Source organism: Perissodus microlepis, chromosome 15 (assembly GCF_051167445.1).
Source record: "Perissodus microlepis isolate ML-2025 ecotype Zambia chromosome 15, ASM5116744v1, whole genome shotgun sequence".
NCBI classification, from domain to species: Eukaryota; Metazoa; Chordata; class Actinopteri; order Cichliformes; family Cichlidae; genus Perissodus; species Perissodus microlepis.
The window spans coordinates 35,458,966-35,472,991 of NC_140475.1; the positions used below are offsets into that span (position 1 = coordinate 35,458,966).

A 14,026-nucleotide genomic window follows, 5' to 3' on the forward strand; every position below is an offset into this window, starting at 1 on the left:
AAAATTGCCTTAAAACCTGCAGCCATGAAATTACTGCTGACCATAAAAGACATTTCCTTTACTTTTATTCTCCGGGGTATTGAAGCATGGTGACCCTGCTTTCACTACACAAACAAAAAGGGGCCGCTGGACTTAGGTTAATTCAGAAGTATGAAGCGAAGTGTGGGATTACTTCTGAAGCTGGCCTTCCTGTGTTACCACACCCAGTCAGTGACTCTGCTGTCACACAGCAGACTCACTGACAGTAACATGAAACAGCCAAGTATCAGCATCTGTTTTTACAATCCACCACAACACATCCCTGCTCTGCAGCATTAAGCTATGAGAAAATCCAAGGCCAGACGAGGACGGCGGTAATTAGTCTGGACAAATGGCAGAGCCTTCTTCACAAACATTCACACACAGAAGGAGACGGAGAGACAGGAGGCGATGAGGCAAAGATGAAAAGTGAGACAGGCTTCAACCCACATCCCTAAACATGAGGTAGAGGGCTCCCCCTGGTGCTGGTATAATGAAACGCTGCCTATTAATGCTTAGGGAGATGGCGCGATTTTATCCAGCCTCGGTAGTAGTCATTTCACGCCTGTCAGCTTTCTTTGATTTTTCTCAGGCACTTCTTTTTGTTTCATCTCCACCAGCTCGTCTCATTTTCTGTTCTGTCTCACGCTCTTTAAGTCTTTCCCCCCCATCTCCACTCCACTTTTTACTCTCTCTCTCCATTTTTCTGTCAGATACCGCATTGTCCCAGATATTTTCTCATAATAATCCCTACTTCTCACTGTTTTGGTTTTTATGAACTTTCAGATAAACGTGCTACAGTCCAAGAGAAGGTCGGAGATCCTAAAATCAGTAAGTTTACTCGTTCTCTCAAATGAAATGAGCTTTCTGTTCTGGGTCGTTCGCTCTCAGTTCATCAACTGCCTCCCACATGACCAGATTTGCCTGGAAAAATTCAAATAGGAAGATTCATGTTGGGAAAATGACTCATCAAAATCCCAAATGTTACATGTAATATTAACAGAAACCTGCTCTGACCGAAAGGAGCAAGACAGATGAAAATGTGTTTCATCATTATCATTAAATAAACTCTCAGTCCCCTGACTGTACACTTTTGGTTTCTTCAGGCCTCCTAATCTGCTGTCAGAGATCAGACAAATACATCCAAATATTCCTGTGTTAACTCATTATAGTCCATAGTTCTTAGAGCCATAAGATGAGATATTCGGCCTAAATGATTTCGAAGGACTGAGCTCAGACAGTTTTCTAGATAATGAAAATTTAAAATGCCTCCTTTAGCTCTTTCCTCCATTATTTGAGGACCTCCTCTGCACTCTTAACGATGAGATTTAACACCTCGAGATATATCAATAAAGCTGGTGTTTGATGACTATTAGTATAGAGTCCGGGTTTTTCCAAGGGTAGCCCCGGTAAGCTGTAGAGAGAAATCACAGCCAGTCATTGTGTTTTGAAGCAGGCTTGAAACAGAAACTGCTCAGTTCAGAAAAGAGAAACCATGATTACTCCTACTTGGTGTCCAAGGGAGAGTTAAAAAAATGATGCTTGAAAGCTGTAGGATGTGACACGGGTGTTTTTAGATAAAGGATTTTAAGGGACCTTTTACAGTAGGGGAATTTTGCATGCTTCCTATTAAGAATGAGCTTTTTCCAGTAGAAAGACAAATCTGTGATGGTCACTTGGGGTTTTTTTCTGTTTAAATTTGATGAATGGAAATGGAAAGACCCTTCTTCCTCTTAAGTGTTGTTGTTGTTTTTTTATAGATGCTGTCCTTCATGTACGCCCATCTGACGTTTTTCCACCAAGGTTATGACCTCTTCAGTGAACTGCAGCCTCTTATGAAACAGCTGGGAGGGCAGGTACAGGCTACACTCTGCATACACATACACCCATAATTAGGGTTGGTGTGTTCCTACGTTACCTGTATCCAAATATAAAAATCTTCCTGGACTTTCAGACACTGATGGATCCAAACACACAGCCACAGTTAAAAAGGCGCTCATATTTTTACATAAATATATCTATCTGCCGTTGTTTCCTTTTGTTCCTTCGGCTTGCGCAGCGTACGTACAGCTCGCTGCTATTTTGGTTTTATTCTTCCTAGTTTGATGCTCTGCATAAAACGAATCCACTGCAGTGCTCGTCGCTCAGCCACGACTGTTGATTAATTGGAAGATATCGTAAACTCATGATGTTATTTTTAGAAGAGCAGCAGAATAATTGCTTTCCAAGTTTACATAACAGTGTAAAGAGTAAACACTTTATATTATAAGGGAAAGACTAATATTTACATTATTTTTTTTCTGTTCAGTTTTTCTGTATGCAGTCCTGCATTTACATTTTTATGATTGGTGTTAATTGGCTAAAGTGAAACTGGTGCTTAAAGAAACAGGTTTGCTTGTCTTTCTTTTTCCATTAGAGCGGGGGAGGGGAACTCCAGGCCTCGAGGGCCGGTGTCTTCCAGGTTTTAGATCTCACCCTGGGTCAACACACCTGAATCAAATGATTAGTTCATTACCAGGCCTCTGGACATGTTGCAACACTTTACTCTGAAACTCATCTCTTCACATTGTTATCATGCTCATCTGCTTTGTTGTCACCTTTCATTTTAAGTTGTGTGTGTATTTTTAAACTAGTATTTCTGGTAATGACAATGTGAAAATGCTGGCATCTGCCCAACCATAAGTTCAGCTGCAAATTGAGGTCGCCACTCTTCTCCCTCTGTGTTTGTGTTTCTATCTCGTCCGTGTATTTGTGTGGGTTTGTGTGTACTGCGGTACTTTCATCAAATCAGTTTCCACCCTCGTGTGTGTCTGTGTGCATCCTCTCATAAACAAAGCCCTTCCTCTGAGCCTGAATGTTACTTGAAGATTATAATCACAGTGAAGCTTTTACATTTAGCGGGAATGAGGAAGAAGGTTGTGAGCTGGAATGGGTTTTCCCACAGTTGGACTCGGAGGGTTGACAGTCAGCTGAGTGAAAGAAGCAAGGCTGTGGAATATATAGGCTGTTTGCTCAGAGGCTGAAGCAGCAGAACAGGACCAAGGAGAAAGGAGTGCAGTCACAAGAGGCAGAGAAGTAGAGAAAAGAGGAGCTTGTTGAACGTGTAGCCAAACTATGAAAGAAGGAAATGCAGTGTGGATTTTTTTGGGGGACTTTTTTGACAGCCAGATCTGAGGAGCCCATTCAGCAGCTCTTAATTGGGTTGGAGAGAAGCGTGTGGTTTCTTACCCTTGTGTTCTGAAGTTGGAAAATTCTCATTGACAGAAAAAAAGAAGAGAGAGAAGCGAGGAAGGCTGGACCTCTTTGAAAAGCAGATTTTAGGAAAGGATAAGAGGCAGAGTGTAATCTTCTTGAAGCTAAATGTGACTGAAGAAGCACAGAAAGGCATGGACTCGAAAGACCGACGCAGAGAGAAGAGAGTGTTGTGCGAGGAAAAGGGGAAAAAAGGACAGAACTGAAAAAGACCCTGAAGAGGGAGGGGGAAAAGAGACAGAGGGTTTGTTTTCAAGTGGATGAACAAGTAAGAGCTTAACTGTGCTGTGGATTACAAGCCTGTCGTGCTGAATTTGGGGCAGCACAAACCACAAGGAGAAGAAGATCAAAGGCCGTGCTAAGGAAAGCGGCGGCTGTGGACGGTGCATTATACCTCCATCATGAAGCTGAAGAAGGTGGAGAGGCTGTGCAGGGAGGTGTGGAGGAGCTGCCAACAGGTCTGATAATATGACGCGATGCTTCTAAACTATGAGAAAGTCATCAAGAGTGCGAGTAAATTATTAGAAAGATGAATAAACCCTGAGCTGGAGTAAAAGCAGCTGCGGGGGGGCGTTGATACCTGGAAATGTTTAGAAACTTAAAAAATGAAAAATGGAACAACAGAGGAGGATGAAAACCAAAGACTTAAATACTTTTCTTATTGAAAATGTGAGCTGGTGTGTAGGCAGTAGCTTCACAGGGAGGTGAAATCAAGATCACATGACTTAGAGTTTGAATTGATATTGCTGATGTTCTCTTTTTGTTGGCTTCGGTTGACAGCTCACAGTGATTCATGTCAAACATGCCGCTTTTCCACCGCTAGTTGAAACCGTAATGCTGCTTCTAGACATAAATGTACTGCTGACTTCATGTTTCCGTGACACAGAGCCTCAGGATCAAACACACATGAGCTTAATGCTCATTCAGAAAGATGTTTCATATCTTTTCCATGAATCACAGACGTTGTCATTGCAGCTACATGTCAGGAGTGATTTAATCTGACGGCTGTGGTCCGTAAGTGACGAACTGATGTTAGCAGAGACAAACGTTTGTCTCGGCCTGAGAAGATAAGATGTTAAAGGCAATATGAGTCACTGTCACAAAATGTGAGGAGAGCTACGCACAGAAGCATCTTTGAAAATAAAGACAGGCCTCGATAGATGGCATGAGCTCCAGCCGGACTGGACTAGTTGTTGCAGAGGCAACAGGGAAAACATTTCCCATCTGTGTTATCAGCCTGCTGCTCACCCATCCACCCATTTCCTCTCTGAGCACAACAAAACACCCAGCTCCCTCAAAGCGTCTCTGAAACTGTGTGATAGTAACGTGTTTGTGTGTATTTTGTAAAAGAAACCACACATGTTTATTATACTCTGCTTTAAGAAAGGAAACAAATGTATGAATTTCCATCTAGTTTATTGATACAAAGCAGAAAATTGCTGCAAAATTTGCTTGATGAAACTTTGAACCCCGCTCGCCCTTAAATCAGTGCCCTGCAATCACATACTGAATCTTTTGTTTTTGAGGCTGTTGATGCCAATTTAGGTCACGTTGCGGCGACAGACTATAAAGACGCACAGAGCAGAATTTCAGTGCTGCAAGGCAAACTGGCATATTTTCGGCATCACCCAGTGACCTCCAGAACTTCACTGAAGCCTTTAAGAAAAAGAAAAAATGTTTCTTCCTTCACAGCTCAAAAGATTTTTTGTTTTCCTCTCCACATGTGTCGGTTACTCACAGGGACAAAGAGAATTAATCATCTCCCGTCTAATTTCTCCTCAGAGCAGTACATTTTGGTTAGAGGAGAAAAAGCATGTTCCTCTCGGTCTGGCCCGTGGAAAGTGGCGTTAGCATCATCAACGCACGCATGCTCACGCGACCTTTTAGGTGCAGTTTAAAGATGTGGTGGCACTGGATCATTCATTCTTTAACTCGAAATAAATAGATATTTTTCTTAATTAGTGTTTAGTTTTGTCATTTTGAATGAAACGCTTGTCACCGGTCGGCTCGGTGTGCTTGGCTTACTGGTTGTTCTGTCTCTTGCAGTTGGACCAGCTGGTGGTGGATGCTGCCAAAGAGAAGAGGGACATGGAGCAGAAGCACTCCACCATCCAGCAAAAGGTGCAAACACACTCAAAATCTGGTGTTATTTATTTATTTATTTTGTTTCCCTCAATTTTGTACAAAAATGTTTGCAGCACTTGCTCACGAAAATAACCTTCAATCCACAGAACACCATAATTAGCTGCACTAATGTGAATGAAAAGCACGAATGACAAGTGAAGGCGTCCAGGCTTATTGTTAGGGTAACTTATGTACAAATATGAACATTTGGGGGAAATGTATAAAAACACTTTGAGGTAGAGCCCTGCGATCGAGTGGTTACACTTACCTCTTGCCCTTTACAGCTCTAATAGGCCTGCTGCAAATCTTGGTCAGTAAAATGGTTAGATTGGATTTATAATTAGAGTTGGAGTCAATTTAAAAAAAAGTGAATTCTTCCCAAAACAACATTAATATGCTGGTTTATTTATAGAAACATGTTTATCATTTGAATGAATGGAGGTAGGACTCCACCCTCAGGTGTAAGGTGATCCCTGTGGAGCATCTAAGCCACACACCCGTGCAATATTGATAGCTTACGGAAACCCATTTCCAAACAAACAAGGTTTGGTTTCGGCGTCTCTGTCCAGAGTCATGCTTTTCATATTTCTCCTATAATTAGTAAATTTGGCAAAAGTAAAGATAAGCTTCTCAAATGAGATCTTTTTTTTTTAAAAACTCTTTAGCTTTTAATCCTAGTATTTTTCTTGTTATTTGAAAGCATTTCCGATAGCAGAGCACAAACCCACAGCAGACAAAAACCTCGACAGGATGTGGGTTGTTATATTACATTATGTGGTGGCAGTAAATTTGCTCTTAACTTTAATTGAACATCCCACAGCATCATTAACTCCAGACAGCCTGTGTCCTTACCCAGCTGTTGTTTGCTGGGCTTCTGTTCATTTGTCTGCCTGTCAGTGACCTTCGTTTCAGTCTCTGCATGTGCGAAGCTTCTTCTGCCCCGTCTTTCATTTGACATCCTTTTTTTTTCCTTCTTTCCTTTTGTCCCCTCAGTCTCATTATTTATCCTTGTTTCCTGTTTTACCCAGTCACTGATGGTACGTGTGCCAGCTCCCGCCTGTCCTTGAGCACCTATCCCCCACTTCACCTCCCTCAATTTATCTAGATGCTATTTTTATGTGGTCTGGCTCCCACCCGGCTCTCTTGTCTGGCTGTACATGGACACTCCTAACCAACTGTCTCTTCTTTTCTTGTGCTTCTGCTCTTTTTTCCTCCTTCTACTCCCTCCAGGCTGCACTGCAGGTAAGCAGTGTTTCTCTTCATTTTTCCTTCACTGTGCGTTTTTGTAATCTTCAGCTCACATCGTTTTAGTGAAAATAGCTTTTTTGACAACATGCACATGATTTTGTCATCCTGAATAAGGTTCTGTTATTTGCAGGGTGTAGTACACTTGTATGAAGTAAAGCGCACTGATAAAAGCCACTATATCTTTAGAGAAACTCTAGAGCTGGTATTTCTTTATTAAATATCCCTAACATGACATTAGTCTGATGAGATAGGCCACTGTACTTAAATCAAATATAGGCCTGACTTAAGGTTTGTATTAAAGAAGATACGCGCTTGTTGATCTGCTGTTGCAGGAGTCAGATCTATGGGATTAAGAAGTTGAGCAGTAGTTCTGACTTTCACACCTGCGCTTCACTTTTTGCTCCCCAAAAACCAGACATTTACTCAGGAGTTAAAATAGTTTTTTTGGTGAATTGAATTATGTGTTTGATGTCTGCCAAAGAAAATGAGTCGTTGCTACTGGTAACTGCCTTTTATCTCAGTTGAAATCCTTTCCCATCATTATGTGTGGAAGGAGGCTTCAGTCCTCAGGGGGGTCCTGAGGTTGTGCTTAGGATACTTCCTTTCTGCTAATGTGTGCATAACTCTAAGCACTGACACCTCAGTGCATGTTTCAGTAGCTACATGAAAGCTTGAGATGGGCTGAAGATGTCTGTTTTATCTCATAGAGTGAGCAAATAACAAGTGACTGCAGTTGTAACAGCTGTGCAAGAAACGCCTACACTCAGCCGGCATTTACAGAAGACGTTTATTTATTTATTGGTTGCAGTTCATGTTAAAGGGTCAAATGCTACAGATATTCAGTTTGCCTGAAAGACTGGCTGCTTTATTTACACACACCCAAGGGAGATGAGAGAGCGAGGGGAAAAGCTGAGCGCACCGAGTGTTAAACTGTAGTCACTATAAATGTTTGATGCTCGAACTCCTCTGCGTGGTCCACTTGATTATTCTAACCCAGCAGTCACAAGAGCCACACACACAAACACACACAGACACACTGGTGACCTTCACTTAAAGCTAGAGGAGGAGCAGCAGAGGCTGTGACGGAGGTTTTGATAGACGCACAGCCACAGGAGAGGAGGTGGCGAGGGTTTGTTGAAGAGACAGGCCACACTGCTTCAGGTAGCTTCTGTTGTTGGGATGCTGCACAGAGACACGCGTAAGCAAACACACATTCAAATTGATTTGTGTGCAATAATCTGGGGAAAATGAGGATTTTCAGTCGCTTTCACTACGTTTGGTATCTGGTGAGTGCATCCGATAAGAACTTGTAAAGCATGTGTTTGTGTCTGTGGCTTCTTACACTTACATCCGTGACCGATTCTTCTGTGTTAGCATTAGCAAAAGCAATGTTCTTCTCTCTGTGTCGTTCTCTCGCTGTGTGTTTGTGTGTGGTGTTTTAGGAGGTGACAGAGCTCCACTTTTTACCAGACTACAGCAACTTTTGCGCTTGGAGGTCGACCTCTGTACGTAGAGTCAATGCATCGATTCTCGGCCTTTCATCTCCTCCCCTGCATGCGTTGCAGGACCTCATTACAGTGTTTGTGCAGTTATCTGCATCTCTGTCTGTTTTCTTACTCTGAAGTGCAGCACATGCATTAGTGTTGCTAATGCAGCTTGTTTCATTCTGATGTGTCATCGTTATTGTCAGTGTCTGCGTCACTGAAGTCTTCTGGTTTAATGCCGGGGTTTTTTCTTTTCTACATATTTGTTTTTTCGCGGTTTTTCATAACTTTTCTTTTCTTTACTTCTTAGATAATATATTTAAAATCAGGAACTAAGAACAAGCGCCTTTGAGCTTTGTTTCAGCCACTACCTGTTTTTAGGTTTATGTCATGGGTTTGACGATACTTTCCCAAGCTGAAGTGGTCACGTCAGGTTTCTCAACCAGTAGTTGAAACCAAGAACTGGAAAGTTTTTCACGTGACAGCAGCAGCTGAAACTGGGTGACGGCCACCACACATCAAGCTGAAATTAGGGGCCGCTATTTCTAGTGTTTGAAGTTTAAAGAATAATTGTTAAAAGTTATGGGACTTAAATTTTGTCCCACCTTCAGGAAGACGGGGATTTATTAATGCCTGGACTTTCCATTGTGTCCCTAGTCAGAAAATAAACGCAGACACGTTTTGTTCCCCTTGTGCACAAAAATAACTCGACTCATTCCAGTGTATGTCGTCCTGGAAAATTGTTCTTGCCAGTGTGTTTGTGTGTGTGCATGTGTGCATATCCTTTCAGTACAACATGGAATAGGACATATTTTTCATGGGTTACATCTACATCTCTGGGCTGTAACAGAGGTTGTACATTCAGGAAGTTACCATGAGAGACTCGTGGATCATTCAGTGTTTGCCCCTGAAAATCCCAGATGTTCCTTGAAAAAAATCCAGGGGAATGAATCAGTTTTAGTAGGATTTTTTTTAAATTTTCTGGTCCCTGCTGTCATTAGTTTGATCATATAAATGTTTCAGAGGAAGGAATAACGGCAGATTTTAGATGTTTTTCATGCAGCAATTGTTTGAGGAGCCAAAATTTCATTATTTAGAAAACTGCTTGAGCTAGGTGCTTCAGATATTTTAGAGTAATATCTGATACTGTGAATCTATGAATATGGACTCTCAGGAGTTTACCAAAAGTTAATGTAGAATGAAGTCTCTGACAGCAGATTTGAAGCCCTGTAAAACCACAATCTTGCAGGTCAGGCATAGATATTTTGTTGATAGCTTTTCATAATTTTATAATATTCATAATATTCTTTAAACATTCCAAATCAGGTAAATGGTTTCACAGATATTAATGGCAATAGCAATTTTACTTATTTAATTACATGACAACTAAATGTGCTTTACGCAAAAGGTGAACCTGTGTATGCTTAAAATGGCTTAAGACAATGAAAAGAGGAAATATAATAAAACAAAGCAAAACAAAGTAACAGAAAACACCTGATTGTACCCTGTGTGAACTAAAGGGTTATATTATATTATTTTTATTTTATTAAAGCTGGAATATGGAAGCAAAAACGGGTATGATAGCAAGTTTTTAGAAAAAAACAGATTACTACACTCAAGTTTTCATGGTGTTTACTTTTATTTTCTCCAGTATAAAGTTACTTGTGTATGTTTGGCACCCCGACCTTCATCCCTTTTGTTGTTTTTTTTTTTTTTTTTTAATGAGACTAATTAACTAATGATATTAGGAAACTGAATTGTTAAATAATTCCTATAAAGAAGTGTATCGTTTCTCTGGAAATGCATCTGACACATCTGCGATGGTCAGGTGACATTTGATAACTGGTGAAATGACCCACTGTGTCAACACTTTCCAGCATTATCATTGTGCTGTAGCTTTGTGGTGTATTTTTGTAATGTAATGTTTTGTCACAACCCCTAACCCGGATTTAGGTATGTAATGGAAAAAAAAAACCATTTTAAAGTTGCTTAACAACTCCTACAGAAATGGAAAAGGAGATAATCATATATATATATATATATATATATATATATATATATATATATATATATACTTCCAGAGCAGATAAGAAAGACTGTGACCAGCACTCCAAAACATAGCACTTTATTTCCACCAGCTTCAACTAGCTTGAGAGCCAATTACTGCTTTTCTAATGCAGGTTGAATGAGTCAAGTCTGAGTTACAAAAAAGACTGTGGATCTTTCTAGAAGGACAACAGAGAGGATGAGTCCCCAGCTCGCCACAGTAACAGATCTTGATGTATCGAGCTGTAATTGATTTTGGAGACGGTGACACCTGATGTAAAATGAGTCCACACACACACACACACACACACATGCACGCGCATGCTTCTGGTGTCCGGTGTCACCTGAAGCTGGGAAAGCTGGGAGGGTGTTAGGAGTGTGGCAGCTGCTCTGGTAGTTAAAGCCAGACTGAGAGGGCAGCCACATGACAACACGTACGACTGAGAGTCAATCAGAGATGGGATGCATGACAGGTTGTTTTTTTTCCTGCGTTACACATTGAAGAGCAGTGCGTCACTACTGCTGTAAGAAGCTATGCAATAAAAGCTTCATAACACCACGTTTATTGCTTTGTATACTTCTACGTGTCTCCAGTATTTTAAATATGAACTTCGACCACTGATATGCACGCAGTTTTGCACGCGGACAACAAATGTTGGTTTGCCTTGTTGCTGGATTTTTGTTAATTGTTAACAAATACTCTGTATCTCGACACACTTTTTTTCACTTAGGTTTCTTTCTCAAGCATTACATTGCATTGCATTGGTAGCTATAGATTATTGGCCTGTGCTTGTACGCTGTGGCTGCTGTTTGTCTTTCCTGGTTCGTGAATCGTCAGTCAGGTCAGCGGGGCCGTGACACTCACTTAGCTTATACAGATAAACCCTGATATAGATAAACAAGAGGAACTCACCAGCATCAGAAGATTTAATGTGTTTTTTCCTGTTTTAATTCAGCTGTTGTTTGCTTTCCTCTCTTCCTTCCTTATTATTTTTCAGGATTTCTCGAATGACGACACAAAGCTGGAGTACAATGTGGATACAGACAACGGCATCGCCATGGAGGGTTATCTGTTTAAGAGGGCCAGCAATGCCTTCAAGACATGGAATAGGTATAATGTATAGAGTTTATTTTGAAGTGGTTCCTTTGGACTGATTGCAGAGTTTTATATACTTTGATATCCTAGGAAAAGCTTCAAGTGAATTGTAAGAATGATTATTAATCATAGACACAGAGTAAAGCTAGCTAAGATTCACAGGAAGTGTTAATAATTTGGAAGAGTTTCCATTCATCTTGTCATCTTTGTGTTTTAATTCCTGTAAATCAACACAAATGAAATCGAGAACTTACAGACTCAAGTTTTTGCTTCCTTTTGACCATTTTTTCCCCAAGTGGATATAAACATGTTATGAATCAAACCAACATATACTTTTGCAGAATACCATAGTTTATTGTCTTTGTGTGTGTTGTGTTCACATGCCTTAGGATTACTCTCTCTCATCCACATCAGAAGATATCAAAGCGTCTTATTTTAGGAGCATCACTTGCATGTGACTTTATCTTCTAATAAACTTGTGATCTCCTTTCAGGCGCTGGTTCACCATCCAAAACAATCAGCTAGTTTACCAGAAGAAATTTAAGGTATGTCAAGTGACTTTCTGCACGGCCACCATGACAGTCATGCACGCGTTTGACTTCCAGCGCAAACATTTCTCTGTGTATTTTTAACTGGACGGCACAGCTGCGCGCCTGGTTTCTGTGTGTTTGATAGAAAGAGCTCACAATAAAGTCCTCTTATATACTGGAAAAGTTTAGTTTTTTTTTAATGAATCTCTACTTTATGTACATTTATCCTTTTCAGAATATAAAAACTCTCCAACCACACAGATTTAGAGACAAGTCTGCAACCACAGGTTGGTAGGGAAAAATATTTTCAATGACCAGTTGGAGAGCGGTTGCTGGATGTTGCTAATGAAATTGATCAGAAAGAGGGTGCTGCACCAAAAACTAGTCACCGAGCTTTAGTGAACCGAGGAAGAGTCGTGCTTCTGTAAACATGCTGGGTGCAGCAGTGAGACACAACTTTTATTTTGAAGGCTTACAGTCTCAAAGTTTCACTGCTGCTCAGTGAAGAGTTGGTGCATGTGTGCAGACAGGTCAGTGTGCTAGCTACCAAGGCAATTGCAAGGAAGGTTTCAGCGCAGCACCATATACCTCCATGCAGCTTTCACCTGGTGACTGCCAGCAACCACTCTCCAATCAGCACATTTGTCCTTAGCAACCTGTGGTTGCCAGGTGTTTGCCGACCGGCCTCTAGGCTTGTGTCACAGAGGCCTAACATTTCGTTTTGTCCCAGATTACACTACCAAAGTCAAAAGAGCAAGAGCAGTTGGGGCTTTGTTAGATACTCTGCGCTTTGCATCATGCTACAACAAAATAACCCCAGCTGTAATTATTATTAGTGCGACAGAACTTGTCACTACCAACTTAATAAAAATGTTAAGGAAACTGGACAATATAGTTCTGCGAACAATAACCTTTGTGGTAAAAGAAGTGAGCGCCTGTTGCTGGATGTAAGTCCCTCTGCTGTGCCTGCAGGACAACCCTACAGTGGTGGTAGAAGACCTGAGGCTATGCACAGTCAAGCACTGCGAGGACATAGAGCGTCGCTTCTGTTTTGAAGTCGTGTCACCCACCAAGTAGGTTTGAGTCAATGACGTTACGCCCTCTGTCAGCTTAATGAGCACATGAGTATTTTTAAAAAGGTGGCAAGGTGGAGCACCAGCCTACCCGCCTTCTGGTGCCGACACTCCTGCTCTGAGCTGACAGCAGCTGTGTGACGCTTGTCTGCCCCCACAGGAGCTGTATGATGCAGGCAGACTCTGAGAAGCTGCGACAGGCTTGGATCAAAGCTGTCCAGAACAGCATCGCCACCGCCTTCCGCGACAAGGGAGATGACAGTGAGGTAAAAACCCACACATACACCAGAAAGCCAAGATACAAAGTCTTTTGACTCTGAAATTTGAAGCCACAAAACTAATGTGGCAGGATTTCTATTAATTTTGCAACACTTATTTGTGTAGATTTATGCAAATAACAGAGTTTTTCATTGACTGTTTGCTTCTTGCATTTTTTCCCTGAAGATCAATTTTTATTTACTCATTTTAATACGTCTGCTTTGTCCTTTATTTTTGTCTGTGCGCCTTCCCCGTTTCTTTCCTGTCAGAAGCTGGATAGGAAGTCGTCCACATCAACAGGGAGCCTGGACTCTGGAGGGGAGCCAAAGGAGAGATCACTGAAAGGAGAGAGTGCCCTGCAGAAAGTCCTGGCCATCCCAGGCAATGTTTGCTGCTGCGACTGTGGGCAGCCGGAGCCCCGCTGGGCCAGCATCAACCTGGGCATCACCCTGTGTATACAGTGCTCTGGCATCCACAGGTACAATGCTATATTTTCATAAGCAAATCCTTATAACAGGTCTTTGATTATTGCTGTGAGCAACTTCTTACATAAAGATGAAGCAAAACATAACAAAGGATTAAAGGTAAATATCAAATTCTTAAGTAACCAACTTTTAATTGCTTAGAAAATTTAAAGAAGTTAAAAAAGAAGAAAACTAGGGACATTTCTGGAACATTTTATTTATTTGTCTACCACACTGCAGGAATGCAGTTCATTAAGAGTTCATATTAGGTCTGTGAAAACTAGAAGTTATGCAAAGTATGTTGGCTCCAGTATATAAAATCGTCCGTCGGGATCACAGATGTCTTCAGGGGTTTCTGAACTGTAAACTCACTGGTGTGTGAACTGAGTTGCTTGGGATGTTGTGACAACCTTTAATTATTTTCCTGGGTAAA

General features: G+C 41.2%; 1 protein-coding gene across 2 annotated transcripts in view; it reads left to right on the top strand.

The window, feature by feature from the left end:
* LOC146372570 (arf-GAP with coiled-coil, ANK repeat and PH domain-containing protein 2-like) overlaps nt 1-14,026 on the top strand; it is a 50,654-nt gene that overhangs the window by 24,851 nt on the left and 11,777 nt on the right. For both annotated transcript variants that reach the window (XM_084954101.1, XM_084954099.1), the window contains exons 7-15: nt 805-849; nt 1,779-1,874; nt 5,317-5,391; nt 6,625-6,636; nt 11,171-11,283; nt 11,762-11,813; nt 12,771-12,871; nt 13,032-13,137; nt 13,399-13,607. In XM_084954101.1, coding sequence (XP_084810227.1) covers nt 805-849; nt 1,779-1,874; nt 5,317-5,391; nt 6,625-6,636; nt 11,171-11,283; nt 11,762-11,813; nt 12,771-12,871; nt 13,032-13,137; nt 13,399-13,607 — 809 coding nt within the window. The remainder of the gene's footprint in view (nt 1-804; nt 850-1,778; nt 1,875-5,316; nt 5,392-6,624; nt 6,637-11,170; nt 11,284-11,761; nt 11,814-12,770; nt 12,872-13,031; nt 13,138-13,398; nt 13,608-14,026) is intronic.